Below are 19,271 nucleotides of genomic sequence, written 5' to 3'. Positions count from 1 at the left end.
AAATGTATATATTTATGTATGACTGGGTCTCTTTGCTGTACAGTAAAAAATTGACAGAACACTATAGACCAAGAATAATGGAAAAAATAAAAATCATTTTAAAAAAAGAAAAAGGAAAATCCGCCCATGCACATATCCATATGCACAGATCTGCTTATATTTATGTGAAATACCTCAAGGAGATTATACAATAAGCTAAGAGCATGGCTGGCTCTGATGTGGGTTACTTAGTGCCAGGGAACTGGGATGGGAAGATATTTTTTACTGTACATTTTTTTGTACCTATGTTACTAGGTCATTTAAGTGGATATCCTATCAAAAAATTTAAGCAATTTATAATTTTCAAACTGTTCATATGGTTTCATCATTTTTGGTTCATCTTTTTCATACTGACTTTGAAGAAGAATCTGTAGATTAAGAAAATTGTCTATTTTTCTTTCGCTTATACTTGCAGATGTTTTTACCTAGTTTGTTTTCAAGTTTTTACTTCATTTATATATTTATCTAGATTTCCACCTTGTAGAACCTTTTAAATTTTATGTAGTCAAAATATCAGTGCAATCAATCTTCATTACTCAGACTTGGTACCTACATATTCACCTACTTGAAATTCATTTGTAATGCCCAAGTCTGTACTGGCAGTGCGTGGGTGTGTTTTTAAACAGAAACACACATGCAACAAGATGGGTGTTGATCAGCTGACAAAAATATTGTGATCACAGGCTCATAGGAATCTAATCCTATATTTCTCCTAGGGGTAATACTTCAATATTCACTAATTCAGGGTTCACTGCAACTTCATAGAACATAAGTACTGTGAATAATAACAATCAACTGTATTTTCTTTTATGATTTCTGACTTTTTATGTCATCAGAGGGAGACCTTTCGCTTTTGAAAAGTTTTTAAAATTCTAGTCCTCTAACCCTTTAATGATTTCATTTTCTTATTCTTAAATCTTTGCTCCATTTAGAATTTTTTGTGTAAGGTATGAGAAAGTAGCATGTATATACTGCTGTCCCTAAACCTAATTAATTTTAAGACTCTGGGATCTTGCTTCTCTAATATGAGTGGTAAGACTTCAAAACTCACTGCATCTTCTGAAACCATAAATATTCTTTTTTAAAATTGACATCATAGAGATATTTTTAAAGACTCTTCAGTTCAACAGGACATGCACCCCTTCCCCAAATTCTACACCGCTCACACCATCTTTAAGGAGCCAAAAGCCCCGGGCACATCTGTTTCTCTTACCAAAATTTAGAGAGAATGTTAAATTAGAACTTGTAACTACAAACTTATGATTCTTACAGGCTCCATCTGCACACAGTTACTAGAACACAGTTCCAGGTGGGCATGCTTCATGCAGGAATCCTACCATGTCTTAATCTTAGATCTAATGGGCTGTGGTTTACCATTTCCAGATTCCAAAAGATACTGGGCCAAAGTCCTCCAAGCAAATAGGTGATTATGAAGATATGATCTAATTAAAGATATGCTCTAATAATAAAACACCCACAGAATAGTTGTGGGAAAGGACCGTGAAATTCACAGGAAGTTGTAGGACATCTTCTATTAATCCCACAATTCTGGCTCTTCTGTAAAAGGCAGAAGAGCCTTCTGTAAAAGCCACTCAGTGTGAGCCACCAAACCACTGTATTCACTAGTGTGAATGTCTCTAAATTTTTTCCTTTTTTGGTCTTTTTAGGGCCTCACTCATGGCTTATGGAGGTTCCCAAGCTAGGGGGTGAATCAGAGCTGCAGCTGCTGGCCTACACCCCAGCCATGGCAACACGGGATCTGAGCCATGTCTGCCCCTACACCACAGCTCACAGCAACGCCGGATCCTTGACCCACAGAGCAAGGCCAGGGGTTGAACCCCCAATACTAGTCGGGTTTGTTACCACTGCGCCACCACAGGAACTCCCTAATGTCTCCAAATTTAAAACGGTCAGTTTCACAGGCGGTCATTTCAGCCCTGACTTAACCAAGGTCAGGTTGGTTTTGTGGGAAGATGTGCACAAAGGCTCTGAGAAGACCACCCCTGTCTAAATATAGATTTGAGGAGCTCTTCTACATTCTGGCTTGACCATATGAATTTCTGCTATAAAGTGAATATTTCCAAGTGCTGCTATGCCAAGGACACGATTTCTGACTCCTGGTTAGAACAGAAATGAAAAACGAATCTGAAAAGGAAAGGCATGATAGGAGATATTTCAACCATATGTCACTGCCCCAGGTTACCTATGTCAGCAATGAGGCTGCCTGGCTTCTGCTCCTGGAGGAACTGGCGGACACGAGGCCAGGCTTTGCTCTGCAGGTCACTGAAGTAAGGCGCGGTGCTCTTATACACATCATGCACATGCTGCTTCTCCAGCTGGGCCGCTGCATAATCCATCCTGGGGAAACGGGGCCACCCCAAGCAATGCAAGTCAGAGTTTGCACTCAGACGGCTGATGGAGGATGCAGATTTCCTAAAACTGGGAACTTACAACTGCAGAGGTTGTGCTGTTTTGTTTGATCCTTTCTTATAAGCTGCAAAGAATGCAGCCTTCCCTGGAACCTCACCCACCAAAGTTGTCAAAACACTGGCAAATGCATCGTTCTTCCTTGCTCATCCTCAGAAAACAATCAATTGTTTGAGAATGAGATAATTATAGTACGTTACTATGCAAGATCAATTCTTAATTTTCGAAGCATATACAAAGGTCTTACCTATGCATAGATTTTAAAATTTTATAACACACGGCTCACCACTCCAATCCAATCACAAAGCCTTATTGATTCTGCCTTTTTAATGTCTTTGACTTCCAGCCACTTCTCTACATCCTACTGATTCTGTTTTAGAAAAGGTCCTCATTTCTTGTTTGAATTGCTTCAATAGCCAGTAAACATTTTTTCCCCCTTCAATTCTTTTTCTTCAATTATGCCACAACTATTTTCCTAAAACATAAATCTTACTGTGTTGCTTCCTGTCTTAGGTTTCTTCAAAGGCATGTTATAGCTTGTCTGATCAAGTTCAGGCATCTCAGGTGGGCATACAAGGCTCTTTCTGATCTGACCTCCACTTATCCCTTGAAGGCATTTCTCACCATCCTTCCCCAGCATCAGATAAGCCTGTACTACTCAGTGATCTGCAGTTTCTCAAATGTGACACATCCTCTCTTGTCCAGGGGCCTGAACAGATGCTGTGCTTCACCTGGCTAACTTCTTTTTATTCTTGGCATGAGCATCACCTCTTCCAGGAAGACTTCTCTGATCTTTCTAGCAAGATAAGGGCAATCAGAAAAGAGTAGGGGACAGGACGAGACCAGGTCTTAGATTCCACTGCTGTTTGCGGTTTGATCTTTTAGTTATTCTCTTGTGGCATGTGAGTGAGGAGTATCCTCTCCTCAGGCTCAGACCAGTGGCTTTTTATCAATCAATATGAAAGTATTTCAATCAGTTCAGAACCCACTTGGCCCTACGGGTGTGTATCGGCTCATTCAGTCCTGGCCCTTATACTCCTGTTGCATTCCAGGCATGCTCTACAGATTGCAAAAGGCTATAATAGTCTCTTAGATATTTTTCTCCAGCACGGGCTGGAAGATCCTAGGTAACAACGATTCTATTTAATGCTGCGTCTCCAGTAGTTAGCACACAGCAGACTTTCAATAAATGAACAAACAAGCACAATTAGAATGGACTCTAACTCAGCGTACAGAGTACCCTCTGTGCACTGGCTTTGGTAGAAGAGAGTAATCCAGGGAGAGTGGGAAGAGAAGGGGCCCTACATACAAGCTTGCAGATGGGAATGTGCTAAGAGAAAGTGTGGTGTGCTACTCCCACTCTGCGAAGTAGGAAGCACCTGGGTAAAATGGTATCTGATTAGTTACTGCCAAGTGCCTACCCCTCTCCTTGTATTTGAGAAATATCTTGATGAGAGATACTTTGAGACCATGTAATCCTGTTTCTCATAATCTCACCGCTTTTAGCATTCAATCCATTGATAACTTTTTTAAAAGTTGAAGTATTGTTGGTTTACAATATTATATTAGTTTCAGATGTACAACATAGTGATTCAATATTTTTACAGAATATACCCCATTTAAAGTTATTACAAAATAATGACTCTATTTCCCTTTGTATAAAATAGATAAGCAACAACAGATAACCTTGCTGCTTACCTATTTTATATGTAGTGTTTATAACGCTTAATTCCATAACCTATCATGCCCCTCTCCCATCCCCTCCCCTCCACTGATAACCACTAGGTTATTTTCCATATCTGTGAGTTTGTTTCTACTTTGTTGTATGTATTTGTTTATTTTTTATTTTTATTTTTGTGTCTTTTTAGGGCTGCACCCACTGCTTATGGAAGTTCACAGGCTAAGGGTCCAAGCGGAGCTGTAGCTGCTGGCCTACGCCACAGCCACAGCAATGCCGGATCTGAGCTGCGTCTGTGACCTACACCACAGCTCAGGGCAAGGCCAGATCCTTAACCCACTGAGTGAGGCTAGGGATCGAACCTGAGTCCTCATGGATTTTAGTTGGATTTGTTACTGCTGAGCCACAATGGGAACTCCCTGTTGTATTTATTAGAATCCACATGTAAGTGAAATCATATGTCTTTGTCTGTCTGACTTATTTCACTAAACATGATACTTCCTAGGTCTAGCCACATTGTTGGAACTGGCAAGATTTCATTCTTTTTTATGTCTGAGTGATACTATCACCAAATGATGATATTCTAATTCCATCATTTCTTCCACTGTGAGGAAGAACTTTTCAGGATTTAGTCCTAAAAAAATTAGCAGTAGGTTATCCTTAATTACTAGGGACCTGCCCACAGTCCCTGCAAAAAATCTGGCATACTCCTAACAGAGTACAAATCTCATTTGTAATGTCTGACAAACTTCCACCCAAATTGAAACAGCTTATATTGCACCCTCAATGAGAATTTAAAAAGTAAACATATGGCTGGCTATAGCAGCCTACACATGAGAAAAACCCAAACACTGAGTGCTTTTCTCTTTAATCAAAACCTCAGTAGACTTAAGTCTGTTTAAGATATCTCCCTTCAAGGAATCAATTAGACAATACAATCCCGAGAACCTTAGAACAAATAAATTTTACTTTATTGCACTTGCCAGTGTAACGTGGCAATCAGCATAAACTCAATTCCTTTCGAGCTAGCTCCAGCTGCAAGTTCAGAATTTGTAGTATCAGAACTGCACCCCATGAGGGCTTTCTTCACCCAAGTTGCCTGCGTTCCACCATAAACAAATAACTTCAAAGAGCTATTTTAAGCCGTTGTGAACCATATAAATCAATTTTGTTGTATTGACACTTAGGATTATATTCTGCAGAATGTATAGCTGACCACAAAAGCAGTCTATAGCGTTGGGGTCATCTAGTATGGCATTTTTGACACTCAGTGGGTTTAAATTTGCTGCAGTATACATATATGTAAATTCATTGTGAATGCAGTGACATAAGTAAGCCATGAAAGTAACAGCGTAGAGTTCAGGCTGAAGCTGGGTGGCAGTCTTTGGTTTGGCCAGGCTTTCTAATCTCTGTGCTGGCACATTCCAGGCTTTGGAGCTGATGCCTTGTTGTGAGTCATGAAAGAAGGTAAAGCAACTTGAAAGGAAAAGAGAAGTCATGGAAAGTAAGGCACTGACAATCTGAAGAACTATTTTGGATTTTAAGTGCAATGGCAAGGGGTTCCTTGGACAGTAGGAGAGGAGAGCTGACCCCTACAAAGTAAGGAAAGGAGGGAGGGAGGAAGAAAGGACATTAATCCGTGGACCTGAAAGTATGAAGGCATCCAGGTCAATGTGTGACACACACATATACACACATATATAAATATATATAAATTATATATAATTTTTTAACAGTAAGACATCAGTTTGAAAAAGAAGAGGATCTGTCAAAAGTAGTAGTGAAAAATGATTTTGGAGATCTAAGATTCTAGGGAATATTTCATCTGTCCCCAAGCCTGAGCCCATGCCTTTATGACTGTATTTTTTTTTTTTTACAATCCTAGACATTTCCAAGATTAAATATTTTTAAAACTTCTGGGGAGTTCCCATTGTGGCTCAGTGGTAATGAACCTGACTAGTGTTCATGAGGATGCAGGTTTGATCCCTGGCCTCGATCAGTGGGTTAAAGCGTTGCTGTGCGCTGTGTTGTAGGTTGTAGACACAGCTTGGATCTGACGTTGCTGTGGCTGTGGTGTAGGACAGCAGCTGTAGCTCCGATTAGACCCCCTGCCAAAAAAGAGAAAAAAAAAGAAAAAAAAACCCCAACAACTTCTGCTTATGGGCTTTTCCTTTAAGGAACCACACCTCTCTTTATACTCCAGGTGATGCTGGAGCCTGCTGGTCACATAATTTGGAACAACCATTTTCTCTCCCTCAGGAAACTGGCAAAAGGTAGTTGAAGCCAGATCACTAAAGGAAGTACCCTCAAGTTTCACCTTTCCTGAGGTTTGGTTTGCAGCTCTTTCTTCTATTCTATCAGCTATTTAATACCCTCCCAACAAGTCCCCCTTTTGTGCTTGAGGAGGTTTGTTTAGATATTTGCAGGCAAAAGACTTTAGTCTTCATAGGCATGAATGTGGCTTCACGATCATGGCATGTAGCTCAGGGGGTGCCACAGTGGAGGAGATGTGCTGTGGCCACCAGAGTTCCCAACAGGACTTGCTACACAGAGATGAAAGGGCTCTTGTTGCAGCCCCATGGCAACAGAACATACAGGGGTGCAATATCCTGCTGGAACCAGCACTAGCCCAAGACACAATCAGAGTTATAATAGTGCTGCCATCTTCACCACCTCTCCATCTTTTTTTTTTTTTTTTTTTTCCCCATAGCTTAGTATCTGAGCTGTTAGTGTAACTTTCTAACTGGTCTCTCTGTCCTCCTTACCTTTCTCCCATTCCTGATGACACCTGCCACCTCTAATATGATGCTGGAAGGTTGCAATATTCCTTTTCAATTATTGGTCAGTTTCTGGAAGGCGACTGCAGAGACCACACGGCACATGTGCTCTTTCAGGTTCAATGGCTGTAACTTGTAATTTTCCCTCCACGAATTCAAGAAAAGCAGTTTAGAATCTCTGTTTCACGCCAATGCTGGAAAATTTTCCTGTAATGTCAATTTGATAATCTTCCCTCCCTGCTGAAAACCCTTCAGGGGGCCTCCATGGGATAAAGCTTGCACTCCTTAATTTAGTGTTCAAAAGCCTCATGACCTGGTGACAGTCTAGCTTTCTAGCCATGTCCAGTAAGTGCCACAACTCAAATTCTCAGCTCCACCCAAAGAACTCTACTCACCTTTCCCTGAATGGGCCTTGTCTTTGCTGAAGCTAGCAGGCTATTTCTTTCCCACCTGAAATGTTCCCCTTCCAAAATCTTACTGGCCTTCCAAGTCCAACTCAGCTTCTTCCCCCTCCCATAATGATTTTATGGGCAGCTATACTTATTATTGCTGTCATTCTTATAGAATTTCTCTTGATACTGTCTTGAACTCTCAACTCTATATGTTCCCAACTAGATTAGAAGCTCCTGGAGGGCAGGAACTGAAACTTAACCTTTCTTTTATATATTGTGTAGTGCTTTCACTCAATAATTCACTGTAAAACCAATAAATCAGTGAACTGTTTCCTTAGCTCCCTCTTCAAGACAATACTTTACTCCAGATAAACCAGTCCTCAAATATTGGTCCTGAATCCTTAATACCCTGGTAGGGGTTCAGAGGCACTCAGAAGAAGCAAGGCCATGACTGAGCTTTCCTAGTTGTGTTTTGTGTTTCATAATTTCCTTGTCTTGCAGAAAGAAGCCTATTTTAGAGATTTATAACCAGGACATGCAGTAGTCACATTTTTGTTACTAAACAAATATAAACACTGTAAATTGTTCTCCTATTTAAAATACCACAGAAGACACAGTAATAAAAAAGATCATAAGACTGCTTGATGTTTCAAAGATATATTCAAACTATATTTCCAAAGTGAAAATATAAATTGGTCAGGACAGTTCCAAGACTTGACTTATAAAAAGACTTAATTATAAAGTGCATAGGTTTTTTTAAAAAAACTTTTTAATACACAATACTTCAAATTTAACATATACATATTAGTTTCAAGTACAAATTATACTTCAAACTTTCACATGATAAAAACTATCATTTCACAACATGCTTAAGTCTTATAAACATTTCACTCTCTCATAAAACACTATAAACACATTCTTATAATTTTAACTCTCCCTGGATAACTATTTTCAGATATTTTTTTTTGACCTACTACAAAAATAAACTCCAGCTTACTTTATATCATATTGTCATAAAGTTTAAATTATAGGAATTGGGACTAATTAGGTTTACTGAATATTTCACCTCATATTATTTGAATTGGTCTAATAGCTGAAAGCTACTAACCTGAGTCATCTTGTGATTACAGAAAATTACTTCTTGTCTTTGTGAATCATGGCAGTTTCCACCCTCAGAGAGCGATAGCTGTTGCTCATAATTTCCTCACTGTGTAATGTCAGTGAAAAGTTGTAGGAGTGAATCAAATACTGAGGTCCTTCACACAATGAACCACTTTGCATGAATCTTGGAAGGGAATACAGGCCCTATTTGGAAAAAAAAATACTAAAGTTCATTTTACATAATAAAAATTTTGAATCAGCTGCAGCTCAGTTTACCTCTGGACAAATGCATAAATTACCTAGAGAAAAAGGGATTAAAATGAACCGTTAATATGTGGAACGAGGCAGAACTGTAAGAGCAATTTCTGAATCAATTCCTCAGCTTTCTGTAAAACACACAGTACTTTCTCCCAAAATTAAATGAGGTGATTTCTTCTTGTTCCTAGAAAAATTACAAGCATTGAGAGTCAACTTTGGATCCAGTGGCTTAATTAAATGTAACTATTTAAGACAATAGTATTATGTGTTATTAAATCATTCCAGTAAAATTTTAACTGTTCAGTATTTGCTCATATTATCAGCTACTTCCATGTCACTTTGACAAGTACTCCTAGTTATTCTTCATCGTTCACATTTTTTTCTAATACAGCGGGTCAGTCATGAAATCCATCAAAATACCCTGAGTTACTTAAAAAAAAAAAAAAAAAGAATGTATGCCAAAGAGCACTTTGTTTTTTTTGTTTTTGTTTTTTTTTAAATATTTTTTTAATTTTCCCACTGTACAGCAAGGGGGTCAGGTTATCCCTACATGTATACATTACAATTACAGTTTTTCCCCCACCCTTTCTTCTGTTGCAACATGAGTATCTAGACAAAGTTCTCAATGCTATTCAGCAGGATCTCCTTGTAAATCTATTCTAAGTTGTGTCTGATAAGCCCAAGCTCCCGATCCCTCCCGCTCCCTCCGCCTCCCATCAGGCAGCCACAAGTCTCTTCTCCAAGTCCATGATTTTCTTTTCTGAGGAGATGTTCATTTGTGCTGGATATTAGATTCCAGTTATAAGTGATATCATACGGTATTTGTCTTTGTCTTTCTGGCTCATTTCACTCAGGATGAGATTCTCTAGTTGTATCCATGTTGCTGCAAATGTCATGATGTCATTCTTTTTTATGGCTGAGTAGTATTCCATTGTGTATATATACCACATCTTCCTAATCCAATCCTCTGTCGATGGACATTTAGGTTGTTTCCATGTCCTGGCTATTGTGAATAGTGCTGCAATGAACATGCGGGTGCATGTGTCCCAAAGAGCACTTTGTAAAGGAGAGGTCTTGGTGTGGAAAATGAGGTCTGGAGAGATGCATGCTATTGTAGGAAGAGCCCATCCTGTAATACCTGGGGACTGATTCCTCATCTGTAAATGAGGTAAATGGACTTCAATCTTGATCACAGTTCTTAACCATTTTTCTCGGTCTTCATATTCTTTGTGTGTTCACCCAGTGCCACAAACTATTTCCCTTTCTTGCACACAGTGATTCTCAGGATGGCGGGGTGGGATGTATGTGGCTTTCCACCCACCCCAGTATTAATCCCTATATAGGAAGCACTGATCTGGGTGTGCTTTGGAAAGCTTCCCTCTGGTCTTCAGAATGTGCATATACATTTTAACCCATCATCTCTCAACCTGATGCAGGCATAAGATCTGCACCTCTGAGAGCCACAAAGATTGGCTTTTTAGGAAGAACATTTAAGGAGAGTCTTGAAAGAGCTACTCATCAAAAGATCTCATCTTTCCCGCTGCAATTTTAAAGGCTGCCTTAATCATAAAGGAGATGATGTTATTGTCTGAGCCCCTTCAAGTGCTCCCCTGGGATTCACCCTTCCTGCCTTGACCTGCGGCTGCTCTGTCACCAGCCCACCTGGCTGTCTGAGCACCTTTCCTTCAGGCATTAGTGCCCAATGCCTTTGCCCCCTCTGATATGCCACTGAGGACAGAGTGTTCCGGGTCCTTGTCAGAAAGGTTAGCTAATGAAAAGCATTTCAGATAGTGCAGCAGGTGTGTGTGAGCTATTCATGTGAAAGCAAGGGTGGAGAATTTTCTCTATGCCCAAATAATACCCCCAAACACCCATACCTGTAATTGACTTCCCACAAGTTTACTAAACTATGATCCAGGTTTGCCTCTGTTGAAATCGTATGAATCATATTATCTTTTCCAATAAGTTGCTGTTTAGAGACAAAATAGGGTAGTATCTATCTTTAAAAAAAAGTTGAATTCAAATGAGTCCTTTTATTTTCTCAGACATACATCTCTGGAGCATTTAGTATTAAAAAATGCATTTCTTTTCCCATTCTCCCTGAATAAACGGGTAACCACCTTTGAGGGTAAAGATTTGTAATTCAAACCTTCCAAAATTTTGAGGTTAACTATGGGTGTGTGTTTTCCTGGGAAGATGGTCACTACCTTAAACTGTGGCTCAGGGCAAATGTCAGGTATTGGAAAAAAATAATTTCAATGTTAGGTTAAAAATACACATTCATTCATTCAACAAATATTACTTAAACCTCTGTTATATGTAAAGCACTAGGGACAGAGATTTTTAAGTCCCCTAATGCAGGAGTTCAAAATTTAATATGGGAAACATACAAAGAAGCAGAAAATTAAAATGTGATAGAAGCTTTGCTTTAGGTATGGAACATTCCGAGAGCTTCCGAGCTTCTGAATCCCTGGACTACTTACGCTTTGCCTTAAGTAAATAGAAATAGAGTGATCGACAGATAAATAGATAAAATTAACCCAGTATACACTACTACATCATAGTCCTTTGGGCCATCACAAGTATTTAAATCCACAAATGCCAAAAGCCCATATCAGGTGTGAGGAATGTTATAATCCAGGTTTTCACAGGTGTGCACATCACATTTTATACTATGGGCTGAGTTGCTTGTGTATATCCCTTATGTTCTGTGATTGATGGCAACATTTTTCAGATAGCGAGAATGGATCTCATGGCTGCTACATCCGTGTTTGGTACTGCAATATACTCAGCGCTCAATAAATGTCTACTGTATAAATATGTGAAGGAGGGCACAGAAGAATAAAGAAGAGGGCCCTTTAGACGGCGCTATAGTTCACTGTTGGAGGGAATACATCCAAGGAGGGTTCAGGTTTTGTTTCTGTGCTACCTACAAGACAACAAAATAAGATAGATGTGAAGCTCAGGAGAGCAGGCTGGACTAGAGATCATTTAAAAATCATCACTTACAGAATGGGAGAAGATAGTTTCAAATGATGCAACTGACAAGGGCTTCATCTCTAGAATATATAAACAACTTATACAACCCAACAGCAAAAAAGCCAATCAATCAATGGAAAAATGGGCAAAAGACCTGAATAGACATTTCTCCAAAGAAGATATACAGATGGCCAACAAACACAGGAAAAAATGCTCAACATCGCTGATTATAAGAGAAATGCAAATCAAAACTACCATGAGATACCACCTCACACCAGTCAGAATGGCCATCATTAATAAATCCACAAATGGCAAGTGCTGGAGGGGCTGTGGAGAAAAGGGAACCCTCCTGCACTGTTGGTGGGAATGTAAACTGGTACAGCCACTATGGAGAACAGTTTGGAGATACCTTAGAAATCTATACATAGAACTTCCATATGACCAATCCCACTTTGGGCATCTATCCGGACAAAGCTCTACTTAAAAGAGACACATGCACCCGCATGTTCATTGCAGCACTATTCACAATAGCCAGGACATGGAAACAACCCAAATGTCCATCGACAGAGGATTGGATTCGGAAGAGGTGGTATATATACACAATGGAATACTACTCAGCCATAAAAAAGAATGACATCATGACATTTGCAGCAACATGGATGGAACTAGAGAATCTCATACTGAGTGAAATGAGCCAGAAAGACAAAGACAAATACCATATGATATCACTTATAACTGGAATCTAATATCCAGCACAAATGAACATCTCCTCAGAAAAGAAAATCATGGACTTGGAGAAGAGACTTGTGGCTGCCTGATGGGAGGGGGAGGGAGTGGGAGGGATCGGGAGCTTGGGCTTATCAGACACAACTTAGAATAGATTTACAAGGAGATCCTGCTGAATAGCATTGAGAACTTTGTCTAGATACTCATGTTGCAACAGAAGAAAGGGTGGGGAAAAAATGTAATTGTAATGTATACATGTAAGGATAACCTGACCCCCTTGCTGTACAGTGGGAAAATTAAAAAAAATATTAAAAAAAATCATCATCCTCTGACTTGGCAGTGAATTAAATCAAGAGATTGTGCAGAGCAAGGAAAAAAATGAGGCTAGGAGACCATGGATCACCAGTAGTTGACGTCCATACGTGTCAGTATTAGAGGAGAGATTAGCTATGTGCTATTAGAATTCTACCATTCTTAAATTTAATCCAAGTCAATATTTATTGACTGAGCAACTACTGGGCAACTGGTAGCTATGAGAAGAACAGAAACTGGGTGGTGCTTACTCTCAAGAAGCTACAGGCTAACATAATGACACAGAATAGCAGTGAACAGACAATAGTAAGGAGCAAGCAATCTATTGACAGAAAAGCAAAGGTAGCAAGCAGTATCAGTTTTTATAATTTGGAGTGATCCTTTAATTCTGAGTATTACTCCCTCTAATGAGGCAAGTAAAACAGGGTGCTCTTGTAATTAATAGTGCCTACGCTACGCAGAACCTCTTAAAGATACACCAGAGAGATTACAGTAGAAATGGTAGGAACGGGGCAGCTGGCATTTCTGATTGAAATCCTTTGAGCAGAACAAACTCGGAGCTTTAAAACCACAAAATATGCAGCACTGGGAGACTCTGACCCTCTCTGTAATCCCAAGAGGGGCCCTCTCTGTTAGAGTAAATATATGTGGGAAGAAAGTGGATGAAATCAGAAGAGTTTGTTTGAGGGGAAAAATCAAATAGTCTCAAAGAATACCTGGTTTTCTTGAAAATGTTCAAAAACTATGTGTCTAAATTGACTTCATGTTGGAATAGAATATTATCTGTGGCATCTAAATAAAGGAAATGAAAGTGGTAACATCTGGGCGAGGAGCATGTGTCTGTGAGGGCTGAGGATGGAACCAGGAGGAGAATACAGGAAAGCAGGAAATAAGACAGCACAGTGTCAGTTATGAAATGTGTTATCAAAGGCTACTCCTCCACAGGCACCAACTAGGTCATATTCATTGTAACTCAATTACAATTCATTTTGATTTCGTAGATTAGAGAATGCCAGAAAAGAAAAAAAAATCAAATATGAGATTTAGAAAAAATGAAAATATAACACCCAGCTTCCCCCAGGCGTTTGCTCCTGGTGTCAGACAAGACCAGCTCTCTGTCCGTGTTAAAGTCGAGGTAAGAGGCTCCCCAGAACAGCAGTGGGAGAAGATGGTCCTGATCACCAAAGGCAAGAGCAGAAGAGAAGCAGAGCAGTACCCATCCTCTTTCGTCTTAGGAAAGAAGGTTCTGACAGGCTGGGTGGCAAGGAATGTCACGGTCATTTTACTGATCGTTCAAGGGGAAGCGTTTACATGGAGCTCATGGTGGTCAGCCATAAAACTGTAGATCTTGGGATGCTTCTTCTAAGAGTAGAATTAGGGAGAGAAATGTGAGGATGAAATTTGTATTAGTGTATTTCATAAGATGTGTTTATAATACAATTGACCTCATGGAATTATTACTGAAAAAAAAAAAAGTCTGATTGTGTTTGTGACTCAGGAAAGAGAGTCCATGTGCAAAGTGTAGTAGAATCCAGACCATCAAGTATCTTATCTACAGATTCCACCTCCATCTTACTCTTCTTATATGTCTGCCATCTCCTTTCCCACCGCCTCAGCCTGAGTTTAAGCCTTGCCCCAGTAATCCAAGAATTCCCACTCTTGTGGATTTCACAGACCTGAAAAATCTCAAAAGGACATTTGGAGAATGAGAGGGACCAGCTGATTCACTGCTTTAAGTATGCTCCCTTGTGTCTACCCTCTATTATAGAGAAACCTATCAGTACTAGCATCTTGGTAGTCATTGTCTTGTGTTTTTGGGCTGCCTCACATTCAGCTGTATTTTTTTTTTTTTTTTTAGGGCTGCACCTGTGGCATATGGAGGTTCCTAGGCTAGGGGTCGAATCAGAGTTGCACTGCCAGCCTACACCCCAGCCACAGCAATGCAAGATCGAACTGAATCTGCAACCTACACCAAAGCTTGCAGCAATGCTGGATCCTTTAACCTACTGAGTGAGGCCAGGGATTGAACCTAAATCCTCATGGAAACCAGTCAGATTCCTGACCCATTGAGCCACAGCAGGAACTCCATATTCCTGTGTTCTGTGAGCTGCTCTAACAAACTAATCTAATCTGGGGGGAGGGGTCATGGGAACCCCTGATTTATAGCCAGCCTTAGAAAGGAATGAAATTCTGACACATGCGACAACATGGATGAACCCTGAAGACATTATGTCAAGTGGAATAAGCCAGACACAAAAGGACAAATGTCAGATTATCCACTTCTGTGAGCTTCTCAGAGTAGCCAAATTCATAGAGACAGAGTGGAGTGGTGGTTGCAGGAGGGGGGAGGTTGGGGGTCAGGGGAGGGAGGGTTACTGCCTAATGGGTAGAGAGTTTTCAGCTTAGGAGGGGGAAAAGAATTCTTGAAGTTAGTTGCACAACAGTGTGAATGTCCTTAATGCCACTGAACTGTACACTTAAAAAATGGTTAGAATGGTCAATGTTAGCAGATTTCTGCCACTTCTCCTGCAAGTCCTGCTCGGGTGTTCTAACAATTAGTTTCAGCACATGAGAGTAGCTGCCCCCTAATGTCCTGGGGACTGACAGTGCCTGTTGTGAAGTTGTGGTTCCTGCACTCCCTTCTCCACCCTGCTTTATGTTGTGGGCGTGGGGGCTCTGCAGACAATATTTCTTCTTTCCAAGTGGCTCCCTACACAGTGTTCACTATACCAAAGGGCGTCTGGGAGGCGAGAGGAAAGAGGAGGATCCAGCCCCTTTCTGATTGCTTCCTGTTCCTGCCAGTGTTACCTGGCAACAGCCCTGCACTCAGTGGCAGCACCATTTGTTTCCAGGAGCAATCAGTTCCCAGTTCTCTTCCACTCTTCCAGCACCAGCCCTTCTCATACCCTATGAGATACCTCCACCAGCCAAGCAGCGCCCCTGCCAAGACATCTATATCCAGGTCCCATTGTCTGAGCTCTGGAGGTAACAGCACTAGCTGCTAGCGTTCCCTTCCCAGAGTTTGCATCCTAATTTCATATGTCCTCTCTGAAGTCCCCCTGGTCTAGTTCCCAGCTCCAGGGGCCCTCCTCTAAGCTTCCAGGTTCTGAAAAGAGTGTTCTCTTCTCTTGGTTCCCCCTACACAGGGTGGCAATCTAGGAGCTCTTGCTATCCTACCCCACTCGTTCCCTCTCTGCATTCTCAGTTTTCTAGTATCTGATTCACCAACTCTTTATATTAAGTTCTCTCTGTTAACATAACTAGTAGGGCTTCTGCTTTCCTGACAGGATGTTGACTAATACTACTGTATTTCTGCACTTCTGTGCAAAACATGAAAACGAGAAAGTCTTCCATCTCAACAACCCTCTGTCATTGTTTATTGCCTGTCTGCTTCAACTAGTGTGTAAACACCAGGAAGCCAGACGTTTTTGGTTCCCTGCCCTATACACCCAGCACTGTGAACACAGCCTGGTACAAAGCAAGCACCTAGTCATCTTTGTTGGATAAATGAATAGGAAATATTTCACTGGAACATAAGAAACCAGAATAATTCTAGTCATGAAAATGTACTTCTAATACATAAAAGTTATAACTGGGAGTTCCCTTTATGGCTCAGCAGTTAAAGATCCTGACTAGGATCCATGAAGATGCGGGTTCTATCCCTGGCCTTGCTCAGTGGGTTAAGGATTGGGTTGCTGTGAGCTGCGGTGTAGGTTGTAGATGTGGCTCGGATCCCACATTGCTGTAGCTGTGCCAGCAGCTATAGCTCCAATTTGACTTCTAGCCTGGGAACTCCCATATGCCATGGTGTAGCCCTAAAAAGCAAAAAAAGTTATAACCACATGCAGATATATTGAGGGAGAAAAGAAGTAGCTGAACTTTGCAAAACTCTTTGAAATTCATAGCAATACCCATTTTATGCCTTCTCCTCATTTTTTGTTTAATAATTTTTGTCAGGGGAGGGTTCTCCATATTTTCCTTGTACATGAGGGCATTTTTGTCATAAGTAGTCAGTGTGATATTGTAGTTTATAATAAGAAATACATATTTGGTCTTCATCCACTGCTCCTGGCACAGAGCTCCTAAAACTCTTGTGATTTCCTATATGAAAGACATAGAGGCATCTTTTGTTATAATATTTAATTTTTCCCAGTTTCTGAAACAGCTCCAGATGACAAAAGTGAAATTGGTGTCTTTTGTTATTAATAAATAACAAGCCCCTTTCAGCCAAACCGGAGTTTATGTTAATGAGGTGACCTTTGGAAAGCCCCTGAGGATGGGGCTGGTTGCCAGGGGAACCAGTCTGGGTGATTAGAAAGTTGAACCTAAAGGCCCATCCCCCAGACCTCCAGAGAGTTCAAACACTGAAGGCCAAGGTGTTAAACAATCCTTCCTCCATTAGAAACTTCAAAGGATAGAGTTTGGAGAACTTCCCATGTTGGTGATCAAAAACATCCATGTGTCAGGAGGGTGTCACACCTCAAACTCCAAGGGGGCAGACACTTGGGGCCTTGAAAGGTCCAGACCTTGCCCTATGCATCTCTTCCATCTGGCTGTTCCTGAGGTACATATTTTCAAAATGAGCCAGTAACCTAATAAATAAAATATTTTCCTGAGTTCTGTGAGTTGCTCTAATCAAATTAACCTAATTTGAGAAGGGGGTCATGGGAACCTCCAATTTACAGCCATTGAGTCAGAAGCACAGGTGACAACCTGGATTTATCAAGGCATCTGAAGTATGCGTGTGTGTTGGGGGTGTGTGTGTGTGTGTGTGTGTAAGGGGGAGGGCAGCAATCTTGTGGGACTGAGCCCTTTATGTGTGGGATCCAAGCCTGTCTCCAGGTAGGTGATGTCAGAATTGAGTTGAACTGTAGGACACGTGGCTGGTGTTTCAGAACTGTCTGTTCTGTGGGAAACCTCCACACCTGGGCATTAGAAGTTAAACAGTGACACAGGAGAGCAGAGTGAGAACAGAGATGACACACACAAGTGTGTTCTTCCTTTACATTCACTCAGTCAAAAAAACACACACTTTGAAAAAGGAAACACCAATAGAGCTTCACAAATAAAACTTCAAAAGGAGGACTTGGGGCATTTTGATGTGATGAAAAAATACTGTATGGGGAGACCGCGTGGGCCCAGGTCATCACCAGCTATGTGACCTTGGGCAAGTCACTTAGCTTCTTCTGGTATCCTGACTTCATCTTAGATATGAAGAAGTACAGATAAATTTGAAAATGCCCTTCTTCTTTTAAGGCTCTGATTCTTCAGATAGACATGTGCTTTAACGTCCCAAGAGCACAACAGAACTTTCATGCCTGACAATTTATACCAGACTTGAATTTCTTCTTCTTCTTCTTTTTTTCTTGGTTGCTTTTTAGGGCCACACCTGGGGCATATGAAGGTTCCCAAGCTAGGGTTTGAATCGGAGCTGTAGCTGCCGGCCTACACCACAGCCATAGCAATGCAAGATCTGAGCCTAGTCTGTGACCTACACCACAGCTTACAGCAACAGGAATGCCGGATACTTAACCCACTGAGCAAGGCCAGGGATCGAACCTGAGTCCTCATGGATTATAGTCAGATTCATTAACCGCTGAGCCATGATGAGAACTCCTCGAATTTCTTCTTATCACCATCCCCAAACTTATCAGTTCACCCAGAACGAGGCTGGGAAAGTGTGAAGTGACTGACAGTCAAATAAAAAGCTTTGGTACCAATTTCTGTTTCTAGGTCCAAATAAAATTATAATTTTCTGTAGCTAATACTTTTTAAAACTTGGCTGGATATTTTTAAGACCCTCGTCTTAAAAATATCCAGCAGCATTAATATTGACAGCTGTATAAAACATCTAACACATTGGAATATACTGCAGAGCTCAAAAAAGACCAGGTCAGGGCAGCCAGCACTTCTCTTGCCCTGACATCTAAACATGTAAGATGTTTAAAAGATGTCAGCCCAAGATCTGAACAGTGGGGCCCAGGCTCCCAGGAAGGAGCTATGAGAATGAACTGGAATAATGGTACAATACGAAATGGAGTCCAGCTGCTGTAACCATCTCTCTTTACTCTTCTGTGTGATGCGAAGTATAGTACAATATACAAGTCGGTCTAATGGAACTTTAGAAATAGTGAAAGCACAAGAAAAACAGGCTTATGTAAAAGACATCATGGAATCAAAAGCTGAAGGACAGTGAAAGAACAGACTAGTCTGTTTAATGCTAGCAGATGTCTATAGAAGTGAACAGAGTACATTTGTTTGTTGTTGTTGTCATACGATTTTGTTCACAGAAGTAAAACATAATGTGTGTCTGCAAAATATATATAGGAAAGGAAATAAAGTTTTTTCTTACCTAGAAGAAAACCAAGTAGTATTAGAGTTATCACCAGGAAAGGGTTAAAAAGGGATACTCATTATCAGTGAGGGAGCCTGGCATCTCAAATAATTCATATTCTCTCTCTCTCTATATATATATGTTCATATTTATATATGTGTGTATATATATGTTTATATATAAATAATAACACAAGACAGGAAGATGGACTCCAAGGCTATTTGAGCACAGACGTAGGCAGCTCTGTC

At 40.6% G+C, this 19,271-nt stretch overlaps 1 protein-coding gene across 21 annotated transcripts in view; it reads right to left on the bottom strand.

Annotated features, from left to right (window-relative positions):
• Nucleotides 1-19,271, bottom strand: part of KIAA1456 (KIAA1456 ortholog) — a 59,786-nt gene that overhangs the window by 14,927 nt on the left and 25,588 nt on the right. For 9 of the 21 annotated variants that reach the window (XM_021077477.1, XM_021077482.1, XM_021077480.1 and 6 more), the window contains 2 exons: nt 6,910-8,618; nt 2,243-2,397 (listed from right to left, as the gene is read on the bottom strand). In XM_021077477.1, the coding sequence (XP_020933136.1) occupies nt 2,243-2,397; nt 6,910-6,920 (166 nt within the window). In that variant the 5' untranslated portion in view covers nt 6,921-8,618. Of the gene's footprint in view, nt 1-2,242; nt 2,398-6,909; nt 8,621-19,271 lie in introns of those variants that run through there. The other 12 variants (XM_021077486.1, XM_005672630.3, XM_013984962.2 and 9 more) reach the window with 7 other exon arrangements.

This window comes from Sus scrofa, chromosome 17 (genome assembly GCF_000003025.6).
Source record: "Sus scrofa isolate TJ Tabasco breed Duroc chromosome 17, Sscrofa11.1, whole genome shotgun sequence".
Lineage (NCBI taxonomy): Eukaryota > Metazoa > Chordata > Mammalia > Artiodactyla > Suidae > Sus > Sus scrofa.
This window is presented reverse-complemented; position numbering and strand designations above follow the sequence as displayed.